At 41.9% G+C, this 21,624-nt stretch overlaps 1 protein-coding gene across 1 annotated transcript in view; it reads right to left on the minus strand.

Moving 5' to 3' along the window:
* cpne2 (copine II) overlaps nucleotides 1-21,624 on the minus strand; it is a 259,830-nt gene that overhangs the window by 158,090 nt on the left and 80,116 nt on the right. Inside the window, exons 9-10 of the mRNA XM_080187114.1 lie at nucleotides 3,275-3,361; nucleotides 2,946-3,005 (exon numbers count right to left, since the gene is read on the minus strand). Coding sequence (XP_080043240.1) covers nucleotides 2,946-3,005; nucleotides 3,275-3,361 — 147 coding nt within the window. The remainder of the gene's footprint in view (nucleotides 1-2,945; nucleotides 3,006-3,274; nucleotides 3,362-21,624) is intronic.

The following is a 21,624-nucleotide window of genomic DNA, read 5'->3' on the forward strand; positions in this document are numbered from 1 at the left end:
TCCAAATCTGGCCTCTTGAGCATTCCTGACTCAATCCCTGCTTTTGGTGGCTGCATTTTAGCCACTGGGAATGTCTCTCCACCTCCTAACTTCTTTAAGACATGCCTTAAAACCTCTCTCCACTTTGATCAAGATTGGCTGACTGTCCTAATTGTCTCTTTTTTCGGGCTTGGTGTTAGGTTTGTTGTCTGATTATGTTCCTGTGAAACCCCATGGGACATTTTATTATTTTAAGGTAATTGACGTAACTGTGAGTTGTTGTTGATGAATGTTTGCCATGACTGTGAGTAGACGTTGAGACTAGATTCAGACCAGTTAGTCCCTCTTGGTTGAAAAGCAGGCCCTGCAAACACATGGCCTACCCTTCCATATCACAATGTTTTGGGTGACCTTCTGCTAAGTTGGATGCAATTTTTCACACCCACCAATTAACCATGCAAACAGCAGAGATTGCAGATAGGGAATGAAAGCAGCATTATGCTTGTCCCGTTGTTACAGGAAGATCACTGTACCTGTACTAGTGAGCAGGTGAGCTATGTGGAGACCATGGGGAAGCTAGAGAAGGCAAACTGCTAATTTGAAATTTTGAATTTGTAAATATGGGTACAAATTAAAAGGAAAGGAAGGTCATTACTTAGAAGAAGGTGAAGCCACAACCTAAACAAGTCAACATAGCAATATTTGGGATTACTAGCTTTAACCACATCGTTAGTATGATGATTTTATCCTCCATCAACAAGTAGTAAACTTCCAGTCATGTTCCCCTACTTCTAGGGCTAAGCTCCTTCATTGGCTTGGGGAACCTAAAAACAAAACCAAATGTTTTCAACAGATTTTCTATATTTATTGTATGAAAACAAACCATGATTTTGATCACCTGTATCAAATCCTCCATAAACTTTCCCTGGAAGGTCAGCAGGCAGTGGGAGAGTTCTCTTTGTTTCCAAGAGCACGCGCTCTCCACCTCTGACCACACTCTTTATCTCTCACCCTCCTACTCTGATACCAGTCCCCTGAAAGAACAAAATGGTCAAGATGGCAAAGCAGGCCAGGGAGGTAGTGGTAAGACATTTGAACTTCCCAGGCCCAGGTGGGGAGTGAGTGAGTCCATGTGAGAATGCATGAATAAGACTCCATGTGAATGAGTGAGTCTATGTAAGTCCATGTGAGTGAGTCTAATTGAGTGAGAGTCCATGTGAATGAGTGAGTCTATGTGAATGATTCTGTCAGAATGAGTGAGTCTGTGTGAGTCTGTGTGAGTGTGTGAGTGAGTGAATGAGGGAGGCTGGGTAAGTGAGTGGGTTGTAGCAAGAACTCTAAGGCTGGTAGTCAGCTAGACATACATATGCTTGCCCACTTCTCCTCCCTCTTCAAAAGGCTATTTACTAAGGCAGGCTAGGACAGGAGGAAGCCCAGACTGAGAGCAACCTGCTTCTGACCCCTCTTTCCATATGAATGACACCAGAGGTGAAGGCAAAGTCCATGTTACTAAAACCCATCCTCTTAGCTCAGCACCAATCACCTCCCCTGGCCTTGGTGATCAGAATTTGGGGCCTAGTCTGTCCGCCTCTGGTTCTGATTCTTAAGCAAAAAGGCAAAAAAAGTTTTATTGGTCAACTGTGCTGTTCGGCAGTTTTTAATTTGTCAGTTTTATTAACTACTCTTTTTTAAAAGGGCAATTTATTGCTTTGATGATTTTGTTTTAAAATCGCCAGAACTTGCTGTCGTTCATCTTGCAGCCTAAGCATCTGTTCAAGGTATTACAAGAGTAGGGACCAAGTGCTGGAAAATGGGATTAGAATAGCTGGATGGTTTGTCTTTGACTGGTATAGCCTCAAGGGGCTGAAGGGCCTTTTTCTGTGCTGTAGGCCTCTGTGACTCCATGACTCTATTTTACCCTTGGTATAAAAAAGTGCTGCTTTGCAAGGCTGGACACCTTAGAAGACCAATGGTGGGTGGTTGCAGCAAAGAGAACATGTGATGAAACCTCCAGGAATGTGTCCAGCTGGACAGTACCAGTTGTTTCTTCTTTATTCTTTCAAGGAATGTAAGCATTGTTGCCCCATCTCTCATTGCCCTTCAACCCAGTAGCATGCTAAGCCATCACAAATGGCAATTTGAAGTCAACCACAATTCTGTGCTGAGTCACATGTAGACCAGGCCAGATAAGGACAGCAGATTTCCTTCCCTAAATAGACACTAGTAAATCAGTTGGGTTCTTATAATGATAAGGTGGCACATGGCATAGTGGTAAGAACTACAGCCTCACAGCGCCATTGTCCCGAGTTCAATTCCTGGCTTGGATCACTATCTGTGTGGAGTTTGCACATACTCCCTGTGTCTGCATGGGTTTCCTCTGGGTGTTCCAGTTTCTTCCCACAGTCCAAAAGACATGCTGGTTAGGTGCACTGGCCATGCTAAATTCTCCCTCAGTGTACCCGAAGAGACGCTGAAGTGAGGCGATTAGGAGATTTTCACAGTAACTTCATTGCAGTGTAATGAAGCCTATTTGTGACACTCATAAATAAACTTCATACTTCATAGTTGTCATGGTCGCCGTTACTGTGACATGCTTTATATTCCAAGTTTATTAACTGAATTTAAATTCCATCAGCTGCTTGATGGGATTTGAACTCATGTCCCCAGAGGATTAACCTCTGGGGACATTAGTAATGTCCCCAGATTACCAATCCAGTGACATTGTTACCATCTTTCCCCATCTTTGGGTGTCAATTTTGATGACATAGCTAGGGACAAGCTATCAGATGGTCATTTATCAACCTCACTTGTGATCAGTAATAGCAAGTCTGTGCTTAAGGTTCATTGAGATTATTTCGAGGACCCAACTGAGGTTGACATATACATGTTTGCCTTGAACTGTCTATCTATTGACAAAAACAAAATCATGAGGGAACGTCAAGGAAAATTGTGAAACTTGTACTCACAGTGAACATCAGCTGGCAGCCACCAAGTATATAATCCAAGAAGGAATAATCCCTGGTTACCTGAAACAAATGAAGGCATGACTGTAAGCATTTGTCTGGCCCTGTTTACATATCTTAAAATAATTTACCAGCTGTACACATAATGAGTTAATTTACACATTATTATAATCACAGGTCACACTATTTGAGGCAATCTTCACATATCATTTACATAATTAGTGTGCTAAAAGCTGTTCAAATCTTATTAAAATAGACGGTTAGTTGTTAACCTTCTCATGCAATTAGATTTTGAACAAAAGGGCTGCATTCTAATGACAGAAAACCTTTACCTTGCAGGATTTAACGACAATTATTCCGGAATTCTTATAGTTCTTTTTCTTCTTCTGTTTCTTGGCATTAATACATTCAAATTCAACCTGTGAGGAGGAGAGGTGTGCCTCTTTAGAAAGATCTCAAGATTTACCTCCTAAAAGCACATTTTGGTGTCACTCTGTTTCAAACTGGAAATAATGGATTTTGTTTTAACAAGAGCAAGTGAGTTAAAGAACAGTCAATTCAACATTAGTGCCACTGAGTACCCCAGAGACTACCAGTAACCCTCCCCCCCGTTCCTCCCCCATTATACAACAGCATCTTCTGTCAGCTGATCAGAAGCAGCAAGCAGATGGTAGTCATGGAAATGTCTGTGGACCACAATATCTCACCCCATTAGAGGAAAAAAACAATAGCAGGATTATAAAACAGAAAGTATGATTACAGGACCATGGCAGCAGAAAATCTTCTGGCCTTGCCCGCCGCAGGAATCGTAACAGGCAGGATGGAAAATTTGGCGGATTGTTTAAAGATCCATTGACCTCGGGCAGGAATTTCCAGTCTCAGGGCGGAAGTTTACAGTAAGCTGGCATCTGTTTTATTTTTTGTGTTTTAAGAGTAAAGAACTAAATTAATTTTTTTGTTTAACAAATGGGCTAGTCCGTAGGAGTACTGCATATAATGTGGTTCCCCCATTGAAAAAAGGGACATCAAAGTCACAGAGAGGGGAGAGCAAAGAATATTGCCAGGGATGAAAAACCGGTCACAAGGACAGACTTAAGTTTCTGGCACTGCATCTGTTTGAATAAAGAAAGTTTGAAGGAGAAGTTACAAAGGATTTTGATTCAGTGACCAAGAAAAAGCTATTTCCTCTGATTGGGGCGAGTCACCAATCAGGAATCATAAATTGGCCAGTAGGAGAGAGGGTCTTTATACAGGAGGCTTTCAGAACTTTAAACACTTTGCTACAGGGAGCAGGTGAGGCACAGCCAATTCCAACTTTTAAAGGGAAAATTAGATAAGTATTTAAAGCAGAGGCAGGTACTGGGGAGTGTGCAGGATGTTTGGTTTAGTTTGGGATTGCTCTAGAGTAGGACCGGCATTAATACAATGAGGCAAATGATCTCCTCCCATGCCATAAATGTCTACCGGCCCTGTGATGATGTGAGTAGTTTGTGGTCCGTGGCTGGGTGTGGTGCAGCACTTCCAATTTCTGGGACAAGCAGTCTGCCATTATTTTAACACTATGAACAAAATATTTTTTCACTGTTCAGAATGCCATCACCTCTGGAGTGACCAAAGGCGTATTAGAAAACTACATTGCTAAACATCTCCACTCTGATTACAGCACAAACACAGCCTTCCCTAGGCTGTACCACTTGAACTCTCCCCTCCAATTCCCAAACTGGCTTTTCCAACTTTCACCTACTCCACTGCTTTCTCTAATCAAGCTCAGTTCTGGTTACAGAACAGTAACTCACCTGTGCACCTTCTAGTGAACATCAACTTCAATATACTTAACTTTCTTTCCCATGTGACCAGAGGCTGGGGTAGTTTGGAATAGAATGGGTAAGGGTGAGGGTGGGCGGCATGGCATCCAATGGAAGAGAGTGGGAGTTGGGTTGATATCGCAAATATGAATCCTTCAACAGAACACTGTGTTTTCAAGTTTCAGACGGTGGTTAGCCCGATGAATGTTTCTATTTTTTATTTGTATTTCATTGCCCAATGAAAATTTTTATTCTTTAAATTAATTACTTTTATGATCACCAGGTGTTTTCACTTCTATGCCAGCTTTTCAATAAAAATCCAGCTTGAGCATTCTGCCTTTTAGTTCTCTTTATTTCTTCTCTTAGTTCAGATACATTAAAGGACTGATTTACCTTTCAGATAGGGTGGCACAGTGGTTAGTACTGTTGTCCTACACCATTGAGGGACCTCCAGAGACCCAGGTTCAATTCAGGCCTTGGGTGACTGGCTGTATGGAATTTGCATGCTCTCATCGTGTCTGAGTGGGTTTTCTCCGGGTGCTCCAGTTTCCTCCCACAGTCCAACGATGTGCAGGTTAGGTGGATTGGCCATGCTAATTTGCTCCTTAGTGTCAGAGAGTTGATGCAGACCTGATGGGCTGAATGGCCTCTTCTGCATTGTAGGAATTCCATGATATGCAGGAAGAGTTACTGATGAAGCACTAACTGTCTCTTTCTCCCTGTCAAGGAGACTTCCGTGGGTGGCAGGTTTTTAGTTTTAAATATCATTTTGATTCTTATTTGACTGCTTGCAAAATAAAGCCTACAGAATCAGGCTGGACTGCGCCTATTTCTAAGGATCCCTTTCAGGGGCATTGATGACTCAGTACCACCCGTGCCTCAGATTCCAATGTTTTCAGGTTTAAGTCTTAATCTAGGCAATTTAATGCCAGTATTAGGCTGACACTTCAGTTCCATACCGAAGGGGTGCTGCATTGTCGAAGGTGCCATCTTATGGATGAGATGTTAAATTGAGATCCTGGCTTACCTCTCATGTGGATATAAAAGATACCATGGCACTATTTCAAAAACAGAGGAATTATCTCTGACATCCTGAATTATGTTCTCAAACAGCATCACAAGAAAACAATAATCTGGTCAATCCCACATTGCTACTTTTGCACAAATTAACAGCTGTTGGGTGGCACATGGTTAGCACTGCTGCCTCAAAGCACCAAGGATACAGGTTCAATTCTGGTCTTGAGTGACTGTGTGGAGTTTGCACATTGTCTCCATATCTGCATGGGTTTCCTCCGGGTGTTCTGATTGCCTTCCACAGACCAAAGATGTGCAGGTTAAATGGATTGGCCATGCTACATTGTCCCTTGATGTCCCAAAATATATAGGTTAGATGGGATTAGCCATGGTAAATGTGTGTGTTTACAGAAATTGGGTAGGGCTTAGAAGGCCTGGGGGAATACTCTGTCAGAGGGTTAATTCAGACTTGATGGGCTGAATGACCTCCTCTGCACTGTAAGGATTCTATGATTCACACATTACAACAAAGACTACTTATCTGATGTACCTCAGTAAACTATGTTGGAGTGTCCAAGATGATCAGGAATGCTGTATAACTGAAAATCTTTAAATTTTGAAAATCTGCTTTGCGTTGCCTCAGTAGAATGCTCCTACTTTGTCCAACTGCGTCTGACAATTGGTCCAAACTTGAAAATGGAAAATGAGGGATGAGGACATAGGGTAACTATAGAAACATTGAAAATAGAAACAGGTGTAGGCCATTTGGCCCTTTGAGCCTGCTCCACCATTCATTATGATCATTACTGATCATCCAACTCAATAGTTTGATCCCGCCCTTCCCCCCATATCCCATGATCCCCTTTGCCCTAAGAGTTATATCTAACTCCTTCTTGAAATCACACAATGTTTTGACTTCAACTGCTTTCTGTGGTAGCAAGTTCCATCGGCATACCACTTTCTAGGTGAAAACATTTCTCCTCATCTCAGTCCTTAAAGGTTTACCCTGTATCCTTAGACTATGGCTCCTGGCTCTGGACACCAACACAATTGGGAACATCCTTTCCCTGTCTACCCTGTCTAGTTACACCCTCGCTATGACTGTAACACTGCATTTTGAACTGTCTCCTTTCCTTCTCTATGAATGGTATGCGTTGCGCACCAGAAACAATATTTTCACTGTATACCAAAACATGTGGCAATAATAAATCAAATCAAGTCAAATTCTGGACCGGAATTTTAACCAGTGACTCTGATGCGGAGGTACAAATGTTACCCACTAAACTAAATGGATACATTGATAGTGCAAAGGTTACTTTATGACACCACAATTTGAATTGTTAAACAATATTTTCAAGTACAATTTTTGGCATAACCTACTGCTAACATACAAAAGTCTGTGAACATGTACGAACTGACTCAAGAACAGCTTCTTCCCTGCTGCCATTAGACTTTTGAATAGTTCTATCATACATTAAGCTGATCTTTCTCTTCTCCCTATCTGTAATTGCAACACTACATTCTGCACCCTCTCCTTTTCCCCTACGTACTCTATGAATGATACACTTTGTCTGTACAGCATGCAAGAAACAATACATTTCACTGTATCCCAATACATGTGACAATAACAAATCAAATCAAATCCTGTTGGAATTTTATAGGTTGCTTTGAGATGCCCCCTCAGCTAATTCCAGTGTGTATAATCCAACCGACTTAATCTCTCCTCATATGTCAGTTCTGCCATCCCAGGAATCGGTCTGGTAAACCTTATCTGGACTCCCGCGTTAGCAGGAACATCCTTCCTCAGATAAGGTGACCAAAACTGCACGCAGCACTCCAAGTCTGGCCTCATGAAGCCATTGCAGCAAGACATCCCTGTTGCTGTACTCGAATTCTCTCACTAAGAAGGTCAACATTCCATTGGCCTTCCTCACCTGCTTACCTTCAGCAACTGGTGTACGAGAACACCCAGGTCTCATTGCTCATTGCCGTCTCTTACTTTATAGCCTTTCAGATAATCATCTACCTTCCTGTTTTTGCTACCAAAGTGGATAACCTTGCATTGATCCACATATGCTGCGTCTGCTGTGCATTTGCCCACTCACTCAGGTTATCCAAATAACATTGAAGCATCTCTGCATCCTCCTCACAGTTAAAACAGACTATGTGATGGTTAGATTAATCATCACATTCCAGCACTGAAGAGTCTTGATAAATTAACTTCTGTATCAGGAGATGTAGCTGCCACAGGCTGCTCAGCTGAAATACATGGGTACACTTCACACTTACTTCTAAGGCAGGACATCATTCTTTGTTTGCAACCTGTCCCATTAGTACTTTAACCTCACATCATTGTCATTTAATCACTCTCTTAGTTCTTTCTTTAACTTCCATTCTCCAGCCCTAGCCTTTCTTCCCCGACAACATTTGCTTGAAGACTGTTGTCTCCGACATCTTCCAAACATTGAGCTGAAACATTAACCCTCGTTTCTCACTCCATAAATGCTGCCTGACCTGTTGAGTGAATCCAGTATTTTTCTTTTTTTCATTCTGATTGTAGAAACCATTTAACAGGCCATTTGTCTTGCTATCAAGCAATGAAATTCAAATGACACAAGTGAACAACGTTTGTGTTGTAGTTTCTGTTTGTAAGAAAAGCCTGGGAAAAGAAATTGGCGAGATCAATAAGGGATAATAATAGATGCGTGAAGACAAGTGTATAACGATGCTGGCACAAAGGGCAGTTACAAATTAATTCAATTAATCACCTTTGAACTGCGTGGCTTGCTTGACCGTTTCAAAGGCAGTTAAGAGTCAACCACATTGTTGTGGATCTGGAGTAACACGTAGGCCAGACCAGGTAAGGTCGACAGATTTCCTTCCAGTGGGATCCTCTGTATGGTTTGCCCAGTTAAAAGATTTCATTTTAAGGTATTTCTGCCTAATGTAACTAATTGTGCTATGTGTTAAGCTAACAAAGTAATTTGGCCACATCAGCTTGGAATTCTGGGTCAGCCTAGAAACTTAGCTACATTCTCTGAAAGTACAATGTAAGGTAAACAAGCTTGTTCATAAGCTAAACAGAAGCTTCCAGGGCCACAGAGGCCAATTGTTAATGCAGCTGGAGATTGCTTGTAAAAGGTTTTTAATAATACAAGGTAAGTATTCAGATATATTGTAGGCACAGACACTTGTTTAGTTAGTTCGATCCAGACAATGTTTTGCGTTTTTTGACCATCACAATGCTGGCTGGTTTTTGCTGCTTTTTTTTTCTCTCTCGCTTTCTCTCTCTCTAAGTAATCCTTATTTTGCTTTCTGTGAAATGTTAAGAAAAGCTGTTTAAATCAACGTGCATTTACTTTGAACCAGTTGTGCTCAAGTTTATTCTGAAGAAGAAACGGACCCTACACTTCCATAAACAGCATTAGTGAACCACATGGGTTTGTATGAAAATCAATGCTAGTTTCTGTCACTGTCGCCACGTCTAGCTTTCAACTCCAGATTTATTAATTAAATTTAATTTGCACCAGCTGCCATGGTGGGATTCAAACTCCTGTCCCAAGAGCATTAGCCTGGGCCCCTGGATTACTCGCCAGTAACATTATCCCCATGCCACTATCTCCCCCAAAAATGGAAATGCAGAGATGCTGACAATTGTATTCTGCTGGTTTGTCCAAATTTATAGCTGTACAAACGGCTGGTGGAGACAGAATTCTGACTGGTACTTAAATTTGGCCTGAAGCAACAGATTTTGTCAATAGTGCAAAGCATATAATTGTGCTCCTGATCCAGTTGGATTACTCAGCAAATCTGGCAGAATTCAATTCTGCCAAGTACTCTTCCTTGACCTTGCCAAGTAGCCAACAATGAATGCTTGTATCTATAAATGAATCATACCTGGAAAGAATTTTCTCTTCCACAGTATTTAGTGAGAATAGCTATTTATAATATGGACAGTAAGCCTTGATGGGAGAAACATGGGTAATAGAATATCAATCTAAAGAATTTGGAAAAAATGTCTTATTGCTTACTAGGAATATACTGTGAGGGAGGAATAGTGAAGTTTATATGGATTGACTGGAAATGTTGTACTGAATTATATATAATTAATAATGACCACTAAAATAGACAAATTAAAACTGTCTTGTAATACAAAGATAGGAATTCAGAAAACTATCAGGCAAGAAAAGCTCAGCTGGTCTTACCGGCCTGTCCCACATTTATGGTGTCTGAAGCATCATGACTAGATATTTCCTACTCTCCTCTCCAACAGCTGTTTAATCTCTTGGGAGCGGCAAAAAAGTAAGAAAAACCCAGGGCAAAAATGCGTTGGAAATTTCCCATCTGGACATCTCAAGCAACAGAATACAGTCCAAGAAATCAAAGCCTCTATGTTTTATCTATGCAAAGCACCGTTCCCAGAGTCATGTCAAGTGATTATGTAAGGAAAGCATGTAGTCATCTCCAATAAAAAACAAAACTTCAACATGAGATATGCAAAGAGTTAAAGGCTTTACACAAGAAAATGCATTGAAATTAATTTTGTGACAGACCTGAGTCAATGCCAAAATAAAGCAATAACATCAGCTAAAAATTTCAGGTATCCAAATCTCAGCTCCACTCAGAGGATGAATGAACTTCATTCATCCTCTGCGAAGCACAAAGCAATAACTCATTCATGTGTAATTATTACCTCTGCACACATGGAACACACTGAAGTATCAATCTTTCCAAACATACAGGTCTATTTTAAGATTTAAACAGATTCCTTTGAGACATGATGTGGAGATGTTGGCGTTTCGTAAGAAGTCTCATAACACCAGGTTAAAGTCCAACACGTTTATTTGGTAGCACGAGCTTTCAGAGTGCTGCCCCTTCATCAGGTGAGTAACAAAAGGGCAGCATTCTGAAAACTTGAGCTACCAAATAAACATGTTGGACTTTAAACTGGTGTTGTGGGACATCTTACTGTCCTTTGAGACAAGGAGGTCTTCTTCTAGTTTCTCACAACTAGGAGACGTTCTATTTGACAGACTTCACAGCGTCCTTAATAAAGAAAGGTTTCTTCCCAAACCAAGAGCTGAAATCCATCTCATTCCCCTGAAATCCTTCAGAATAATGAGGTGAACATCTCTAAGGACCCTATTCTCAGGAGTTTTAATGAGTAGTTTTAGTTGTGCAGTATTATAATTGAACAGTCAGTTGCATTTATGGAATGCCCTTGTTTAAAAATGTTGCAACATACTTTTTGGCATTTATTGCAAGGAGAATGGAATATAAAAGTAGGCTAGTTTTACTGCAGCTTTACAGGGGAGACCCACATCTATGTGCAGTTTTGGCCTCCTTATTTGTAAAAAGATACAGTTGTGGTGGAAACAGGGGTCCATGTGACTCATCCCTCAGATGGCAGGCTTACTTTATGAAGAATGTTTGGGGAGGCTGGAGTTTAAATAAGTGCGAAGTGATCTTATCGAAACAAATAAGATCCTGAGGGGATTTGATAGGGCTGATGCAGGGGAATGTTTCCACTTGTGGGAGACACTGGAACCAGGGGATACAGTTTAAGAATAAGAGGTCAATCATTTAAAACAGAGATGAAGAGAAATGTTTTCTCTCTCAGGGCCATTAATCGGTGGGATTCTCTTCCCCAGAAAGCAGTGGAGGCTGGATCATTGAATTTATTCAAGAGTTGGACTGACTTTTGATAAACTTTGGAATCAAAGATTATGGTGGGCAAATGGCAAAGTTCATTTGAGACTACATCTAGGTCAGCCATGAGTTTACTGAATGGTGTAGCAGAATTAAAGGGCTGAATGACCTAGTCCTGGTCCTAAGTTTTATGTTTCTTTGCTTTGTAAACATAAATGGAAAGAACTGCCATTGAGGGAGGGATTAAGGAGGCTTTGAAAGGAGGGGAGAGAAGCAGAGATAAAGGGCTGCTTAGGCTGGGAGTTTCAGAATAGGACAGAGGGCCCTGCCATCCAGGGTGAGGTGTAAAATGAGATCAAACACAAAAGAACACAGTCAAAACACTGACGATTGTTAAGTGAGGAACTAAGCTGCAAGAACGTTGTCAAGAAAGGGTGGGGTATGGTCTTAGAGGGATTTGGAGCAAAATGCTTTAATTGAATATGCCTGGAGCCAGGAATTGGGATTGGTCAGCTATGATAGGACAGCAATATGAAGGTGGGAGTTTGTATAGGACAGAATGTCCTATAGACAGATGTCTTTTGGACAAGTTGGAGGTTATGAATGTGGAGGGTGGAACACAGTATGGTGGACACTGGAATGATTAAGAGTGAGGAGGTACCAAAACAATGCTAAGGGTTTCAGGGTGACGAGGCTGGGGTAAGGGTGGAGTTGGACAATGTTGTACATGTGGAAATGGGTAGAATGTAGGATTTGAAACTCAGCAAAGGGTAAAGCTGGCTGTCAAAATCTCGTACAGTTGAGCCTCAGTGGGTGGTCTTTTACTTTAATTTTATTACATTTTTACTCTTGCGCCTGAAAAAGCAACTACATAATGTCATGATGTCCATTATTTGTGTCCTTTCCTGAATTCTAATATCAAATATGGGGCTAAATTAGACAGTCTCTGAACGTGATACCTGATGATGTGCGACTCCACCATCCCCATTCATTGTCACACAGGCAGCACAACAACTCGAAGGCAGCCAGCACTAACCAGGATTTTCAATGGCTGCATGTCTCAGCAGGGAGGGCCAAAACTGTGACAGGCTGGCACAAGTTAAAGTTAGAAAACGCTGGAAATACTCAACAATTCAGACGGCATCTGTGGAGAGAGGAACAAAGTCTGCTCATACCTGCAGCTTCTGACAGGGAGAAAGTGAAATTTGTGCTGCAGAATGGAGCGCTGCAATGATTTTAAGTCGGGTATGGAGCTTAAAGCTACCTAGCTACTTCAGAATTTTCACAGCTGACAGGCAGGAATGAAGATGTTGATCACAGGGTTGCCTTATATCACCACAACTGAGACCAACCTTCAACTGTCACGTCTGCCAGAGCTAGAAGGGGCAGTCCTGCCATGACACCCCCCGTCCCAGTGAAGAGTGGTGAGGTCTTCCTCTTGCCCCAAGCCTGAGCTCACCCAACCTCCAGGGACTTTGAGGCCTGTCCTCTGCAGCCTGGCAGCAGTGAAGGGACAAATGGCCATTGGACCTACCTCCTTAAGCCCCATTGGGGCCCAAGACACCCAGGCCAGAGTATCAGTAAGAAGTCTTACAATATTTTATTTGAGCTTTAACCTGGTGATGTAAGACTTCTTACTGTGTTTACCCCAATCCAACGCTGGCACATCTCCACTCAGAGTATCAGTGCCAGGGAGCATTGCACTGATGACACTGCCATGCTGCTTGGCCAGGTGGGAGGCTGAGTAGGGGTTCTGAGGAAGGGAGAAGGGCATTGTGGGGGGTCTGAGAGAGAGGGGGAGTCAGGTGGGGTCACACTCATGCCTGCGTGGTGTCGGAGGGAGGATGCCTCGTTTTTTTGATGGGTTGCTGGTGCTTCCCTGGACCCTTGAGGTTCAGTACACTATGTCCTTGCTTCTGAGCAGCACCTGTAAAGCCTGCCGGTGCCATTTCCGCTGGTGGGCTGGGTGAATGGTGGGAGGCTGATGAATTGACTGCCAAATCTGCTAATGACATTCAAATTAGTGAGTTTGCATAATTACCTGGGCGGTGGTGGTGTCACCTCTCATTCTCTCATTCTTCTAAACTCAAACTGCTACAGGCCCAACCTTTCTTCATTAGAGAATAACCCCGGGTGAACTTTCTCTGAACTGTTTCCTGGTGGTATACCTTGCTCTCAACAATTAAACTGAACACACTAAGAACAGTTAAAGGGGACATTTTGACACCATGGTGGAGTCACAATAGGGAAAAAAATTAGACAGGCCAGGAATTTCCGTGAAGCTACACCTGCTCTAACATTGTAACTCCACCAGCCTTGTGACAGAACTTTGGTAAGAGGCTTAGGTTGCACCCCGAGAAAGCTTTCAACATTGAGAGGGAGGCTGCTCTGAGGATACTTTTGGCATTATTGACAATTATTATTCTCTGCAAGATTAATAAGGAAATACCATGGAAGCTCACACTGTGAAAAAACTAATAAGGATGGAACCCGTTCAAAGTGGGTGGATGGTTTTTGATACCCCTCACAACAGCACAAACTAGTTATCGTTAGGGAAGTCATGCAACCATGCCATGTGAACACCATGATAAAAACTGCCAGGCCCGGTCAAATGGAACAGTGCCTTTAAATGTAGGCCAGTGTTTAGATCTGGCTTGTGTTTTCCAGAGAAAGGAACTCAACACTAAGCTGGCAGTAAACTTTCCTGATCAGTATTTATTTTCTAAAGCTGCTTTCAAGAAGTTCAGTTTCCCCATATATGCCAAACTGAAATGTCCCTTGAAAGAACTCTTCGTGACAGTGGTGTAGGCAGCAAATTTGGCAAGATAAATCGGTGGAATTCCTTAATAACAGGAGACTAGCTACTGTAAAGGAGTGAAGGAATTTGAGTGAGCAAGTACAGTAATCAGTGAACACGAGTACACAGGTACAAAGGATTATCAAAAACGCTGATTGACTGATAACCTCAAGTGAGCTACAATGCCAAGGTGAGGAAGTGATGTTTCAGTTGTACAGAGCTTGGTCAGACTCCATCTGGAATTTTGTGTTCAGTTCTGGGCACTGACCCTCAGAAGAATATATTAGTCTTGGACAGATTGCATTGTAAATTTACTAGAACGATACCAGGGCTAAGTTAAATTATGGAACACTTTGCATATCTTCTTCTTTGTATTGTTGAATTTTGACAGTTGAAGGTTGGTCTTAGTTGTGGTGGTTACAATAAGAGAGGGATTTCAACAAGATAAATACAGAAAAGCCATTTCGGCAGCATGGTGGCACAAGGATTAACATTGCTGCCTCACAGCACCAGGGACCCAAGTTCAATTCTGGCATGTTCTCCCTTTTTCTGCATGGGTTTCTTCTGGGTGCTCCAGTTTCCTCCTACAGTTCTGTGATGTGCAGATTAGGTTGACTGGCTATGCTAAATTGCCCCTTAGTGCCCCAAGATGTGCAGGCTAAGGGGATCAGTGGGGTAAATATGTGGGGCTAGGGGGATACGGCCTGGGTGGAATACTCTATTGGAGATTTGCTGAAGACTCGATGTGCCAAATGGCTTCCTGCTGCACTGTAAGGATTCACTGTTTATTTTCTCTGTTGGGTGAACGCGGGATGAAGAGGCACAATCTTAAAACGAAAGCTAAGCCATTCAGCAGTAAAATCAGGAAGGACATTTTAATACAAACGGTGGTGGAAATCTGGAACACTCTCCCTGAAAAAAAAATGTGAATGTCTGGCTAACTGGAACTTTCAAGGTAGAGTTGTAGATTTTTGTGGGGTAGGGATATCAAGTAATTTGGAATAATGGCGAGTAGAAGTACAAATCAGATTGAATGGTGGAATGGGCTCAAGGGCCTGAAAAGTTTTCTCCTGTTCCAAATCCTGCCTGCTGTTCATGCTCAATGCAGACTCTGCTGCAGATGGGGGAATCTATCAACTGTCATTTTATCTTACTTCCTGACAAGAGTACAGATCCTGCTCACCAAGCACGGTGGAAGCTTCACAAAGAATGATTTGCCAGCTGTGAACCTATCTGATAACACCCGGCTATGTTCCTGCTTCACAATCCGCAAAGATCAAACCTACCTTTGAGTATTGTTCCTGTATTGACCTTAATATGGGCCTCTTAGAATATGAGCTCTCAGATTAAGACAGTAATGGCTTATCCAATCAGACAGCCCTGCAGATGCACATAATGTGGAGTTTCAGGGTTACTGGTATTCTGAATTTATCAGAGAAAAATACCTCTCTGAATGTTGCTTACTATGTAAATAAATCTAAATTTGGTGAAGGGACACCAGCCTTGGAGGAGCTATTTCAGTTCCCATCTCTACAATGGCTGTTCCTTGCTCTCTGTCACAGGATTCGTGCTCATTTTCTCATCTTTCGGCCCCAGCTTTCTCTGTTTTATCGATTTTGGTTTTTTAAACTTTTTTTAAACCATTTTTAACTTCCTCTGCTGTTCCTCCACAGCCCCAAAACTGTGAACTTATCCAGCCTAGTGTCACCAGATTGGGACAGGTTCTGATTGAATATTCATTTTACATCATGCCCAAACCAACTACCCCACTCATGTTTGTCACAAGGCAAATTCCTGATCTCTGCCAGGACTATCAGAACCAAGCACAATCAATCAGAGACATGAAAGTATTCAGAAAGGAGGCAAAATACCTCTTCATAACTTTAAATATAGAAACTAGAAACAGGAATAGGCCATTCGGCCCTTTGAGCCTGCTCCGTCATTCACCATTGAGCATGACTCAAACAAAATGTCAAACTTAAAACAGTGGGGGACCTGAGATTTCCACCTTGTCACTGCGCATAAAACTGGTATTTTGTGTAGGTCGCCTATAACAGAACCTGACCAATTTTCATTTTAATCAGGTGGCAGGTTAAACATCTATCCAAGAAGTCACGTTAGACCCTGACTAACATTCACCTGATATTAAGTTATCAGGAGAAATTTCTCCCTCAGGAATAGGAGAATAATCAAAGTTATGATGACTGTTCATGAAAATTTTCTACATTGTCCACTTCTTTTCTATATCATTGAATCATAGAATTCCTTTAGTGTAGAAGGTGGCCATTCAGCCCATCACATCTACTCCAATTCTCCAAAGAGCATCCCACCCTCACTGCCCCAGCCCCACAATCAAGTACATCTACCATAGCTAATCCATCTAATCTACACACTAAGGTCAATTTACCATGGCCAATCCATCTAAATGCATGTCTTTGGACTGTGGGAGGAAATCAGTGCACCCAGAGGAAACCCACACAGACACAGGCAGAACATGCAAACTCAATACAGTCACCTGAGGCTGGAATCGAATCCAAGGCAGCAGTGCTAACCACTTAGCTATCCCCTCAGTGAATCTCTTACGTTCACATACACTTCCCATCAGAAAATTGCATTTTAATGGTTTCAATGATTTGCATGGTGTCTTTATATATATCATGTTTGTGTCCACACGTTTATGTCTGCGCAAGCCTGTGCATGTTCACTAAAAGTATCTGCTTACATCTGTGCATGTGCAATGGAAGAATCAGGAAAACTATCAGCTTTATTATAACAGTAAGTTCACCGCAGATTCAGTTATCACTCTGTTTTGCTGATTTTATGTCTACTATTGCAAAAATAAAGTCCATGCAAATGCGTGCCCAAGAATAATCTTACTAATGCTCACATTTTGGGCTTTAAAAACTGTGAAACCACCCTTAAGCACCCCTTCTAAAAATGCAGCCAGTCTAACGATCCTTATAGAGTTTCTTCAATTATAAACATATTAATTCTGCAACCTTCAATTTACACACAGTATTAATGACAAAAAGGCTACAAATACTGTTGCTATTAAACATATATTAACAACATATTAATAGCAATATGATGGTTTGCCATTTTAACAGGAATGCAAGTCCAGTGGATTAAACATACTGCTGGTGGCATTAAACCTAATTCACAGCATGTCAGAGTCAATAGCCAGGCCTGTATCTACTGCCCACTTCCTTGTGGAGCTCGTGCTGATCGGCCATTCACTTAAACCACTAAAAGTGGTTTGACACAACTCACTGACTTTTATTGCCTTCTTCGAAAGGCAGATAAGAGCCAACCTTTTTTTTGGTGCTCGAATTGGAGATACATATAAGTCAGAGCGGGTAAGAGTAGCTGGTTTTCTCCTTCAAATGATATTAGTGAGTGAATCAATGGGTTTATGTGACAATCCGATGGCTTCAGGGTCATATTTACTGATAGCAGCCTTTCAACATTTTAAACTAGGGTCAAATTCTCAAACTGGATGGTGGGATTTGAAATCCTGGGATCTGATATTTATGGGGAGTTGTTGGAGAGGGAATGTAACAACTGGGGAATGCGAAAATGCAGATATCCTGGAGATACAGCTCAATTTAATGGCAGAACCTCAATTTTCAATTTTTGTCCCTGCCTCTAGAGCTTGCTGGCTGTCAGGTGGGGAGGCTCATAGTACACAACCAAACCCGAGAGGAGTGGATTGCGGGGTGGAAGTGGGCGGTGAGGGGAGCAGGGTTGGCTAGGGTGGGGGTGTGAGGAAGAGGGAGACGAGATTGTGGGTCACGAGAAGAGCAGAGGGATGGGAGACAATACAGAGCCAAGAAGAAGATTGTAGAGGACATCAGGAGGAGCAGGACAGAGGAGAAATTTCCATGTTGCTTTAGTTGTTCAATTTCCCAATGGCCAGAGTTTGATCTAAAACTGTGAATGATCTAAAAATATCAATTTAAGGTATGGATGGAGATGCCTCGAGAGAGCAGATTACTTGCCTGCCCCCCAGTATGCATACCTCTGTTAAAAACTGTTGGGGCCTAACACTGTTATCCAAGGGGATTTGTGGCTAGGAAAAAAAGCACTAATCATAAATGAATACTTCAAATAAAACAGATTATGTAACAAATATACTTCAACCTTGGAGGCGATTCTGTTTGAATTTCACATGAAGGTATAGAGTTGGTTGGGATGACATTATTTTCGGGTGGCAGTGCCAAATGGGTGTGAACACTGCCAACGGACTATTTTTTGAGATACAGTCACCATTCTAATTAGGGGGTGAAGCAGCCAAACCTCCACCCAGTTTACACGGATTCAATTTATTTTCCCTATGTTGTCAATTCCATTGAACTACACCCCCAAGGCCTTATAACTGATCAGTGTCCTGGTCAACATTTACCTCTTAATCAACAATTCTAAAACAGACTATCTGGTCAGTATCACATGGCTGTTTGTGGGAGTTTGCTATGCTCAGATTGGCTGTTGTGTTTCTAATTTAGAACAGTGACTGCATTTCAAAAGTACTCCATTGGCTGCAAAGTGCTTTAGGTGGTCACAAAAAAGCATTTCTTTTCTTCAACTTATATAGTATTTTGTACACAGATGTTCATGCTGATTGCCAGAGACTAAGAAAGTCAGTTATGGCATGAGTGAATGTCCTTCTGCTGACAACTAAAGCAGCAGCAACATAGAAGAAACACTGAATATTACACTAAAGGGAACTAGTTCCTGTGTGAGAAAAAGTCAACACTGATCAAAATCGGGAAGCAGGCATGACACATTCAGGATCTTTATTTTTATACATTTTTTTGAGAGTTCTTTGTGATCTGATGTATCATGGTTCAGGTTCTCAATTCAGAAAATACTCAATAATTTGGAGGGTGAGTGAATGGGCCTTTGAAAAGAGCTTTGCTAAGAGAACTGGAATTTACCATGGCAACTGCATCTGCTTACGTCAGCCTCATTTTGCATTAAGGTCACAGAATAAATTCTCCCCCAAATGAAAAGGAACATTTTTTAAAACTTTTGATCGTATTGCATTATCGATCACACAAAAGCATTCGGTCCGGTGAGTAAGATCAACGTTAGTATCTTTTAGCTCTTTGCCAACATCATGATTCCAAGCCCTCCCCTCACATCCCCCTTACTCCTCTTCATCCTTTATTAAATCCTACCCTGTTGTGCAGAGGCAGTCTTACTGTATGTCGATGTAACAATTTTTAACACAATCCATTTTCCAAGATGTTGGAGTAGGCATTTTAAATCCATGGAGGCATTTTTCTGCAGTATACAATAGCTTCATGTAAGGGAATATACCTCATTGTGCTGGGCTGAAAATTGTAATGGTGAATCATGTACATTGTGGCAACTTCTCATAATTGTTGGTTTTGTGCTGTACTTCTTTGAGTCTAGAAATTACTGTTTGCAATTTGAGTCTGCAATACCTTGCATCTGCTATTTTAAAGCAGTGTAAAATCCATTTCTTTAAACTTTTTAAATACCTTTGTTAAAATAGAGAGAGAAAGAACTTTCAAATAAACCCATTTAACATTTGGCTGCTACCAATGTCTGCAGCAATTTCTCGGTTACAGTCTGGGAAACGAATCACTGATAATGTTCAAGTATAGAAATGTTTTTTGTTGCAGTGACTACCATTGGACCTTCTCATAGGTGCCACCACCTTGTGGAATTTGACATCTCGTGCTCAAGCCTTATCCTGAACAAATAAAATTTATTTAGCAGGTCAGGTAGAATCCCTACCTTTGGACCAGAAGCACTGGATTCATGTTCGTGTGGTGTGTGAATGAGTGCATGTGTGAGTGAGTGCGTGTGTGACTGAGTGCATGTGGTTTGATTTGATTGAATTTGATTTATTATTGTCAGATGTATTAGCTTACAGTGAAAAGTTTCTTGCGCCCTATACAAAGCATACCATTCATACAGAAGGAAACAAGAGAATGCAGAATGTAGTGTTATTGTCACAGCTAAGGTGTAGGGAAAGATCAACTTAATGCAAGGTAAGTTCATTCAAAAGTCTGATGGCGGCAGAGAAGAAGCTGTTCTTGAGTCAGTTGGTACATGACCCCAGAATTTTGTATCTTTTTCGTGATGAAAGAAGGTGAAAGAGAGAATATTCAGGGTGTGTGGGGTCCTTAATTATGCTGGCTGCTCAGCAGGAAATGTAGTCAGAGTCAATGGATGGGAGGCTGGTTTGCATGATGGATTGGGCTACATTCACGACTTTTTGTAGTTTCTTGCAATCTTGCGCCAAGCAGGAGCCATACCAAGCTGTGATACAACCAGAAAGAATGCTTTCTATGGTGCATCTGTAAAAGTTGGTGAGAGTTGTAGCTAAATGCCAAATTTCCTTAGTCTTCTAAGTCGGGAGTTGTAGTTTTTTTTTCGGGTTTATAAGCACCTACCTCCGTGAATCGGCCTCATTGTTCCTGACGAGCAGAGTCGAGAGGCAGCGATTTTTGGGCATCAGAGGAGGCAGCAAGAAGGTATATTTTTCTGTTTATACTGTTTAACTTTTATTTTTAGTTTTAAAGTTGCGAGTTTCGGCGGGTTTTTTTTAAATTAGTTAGAAACCGGAAGTCGTCACTAGGACGCTTGCCGGGAGTTGTAGTTTTTTCTTTCGGGCCCCTAACCCTATAAATTAGTGTAGAGAGGATACCCGATCCTCTACACTGGTAGAGAATCCCACCCTCCCACCTCCTCTAACCTAAATTATAAGTGTGGGTAAGTTTTCTTTTTAATATTTTTTATTTTTTCTGCTGGTAATTGTTTCAGGGATGGCAGTTCAGGCAGTGTGCTGCATCTCCTGTGGGATGTACGTGGTGAGGGACTCCAGTAGTGTTTCAGGGGATTTTACTTGTAAGAAGTGTGTTGGATTGCAGCTTCTGGAGGAGCGTGTAAAGGAGTTGGAGGTGGAATTAGAGGAACTCCGCATAATTCGGGAGGCAGAGGTGGACATTGATAGGAGTTATAAGGAGATAGTCACTCCTAGAAACCAGTCTTGGGTCACTGCCACGAGGAGAGGAAAGAAGAATGTGGTGGGACAATCCCCTGGGGCTGTTCCCCTCCAAAATAGGTTTTCGGTCCTGGAGGCTACAGTTGAGGAGGAATCAACTGGGGATAGCCAAAGGGAGCAGGTCTCTGGGGATGAGCCTATTGTAAAAGCTCAGGTGGTTAGGGGTTGCAAAAGATTGGGACTTGTGATTGGGGACTCCACCGTTAAAGGGACGGATAGGAGAGTCGGTAGCAATGATAGGGACTCAGGGCTGGTGTGTTGCCTACCAGGGGCTGGGGTCCGGGATGTATCAGAGAGGATATTCAAGACTCTCAGGGGAGAGGGAGATCAACCCCAAGTTATAATTCATGTGGGGACGCATGATATAGGGAGGCTAAGGGA

This window comes from Carcharhinus amblyrhynchos, chromosome 4 (assembly GCF_965287045.1).
Source record: "Carcharhinus amblyrhynchos chromosome 4, sCarAmb.v2.hapA, whole genome shotgun sequence".
Lineage (NCBI taxonomy): Eukaryota > Metazoa > Chordata > Chondrichthyes > Carcharhiniformes > Carcharhinidae > Carcharhinus > Carcharhinus amblyrhynchos.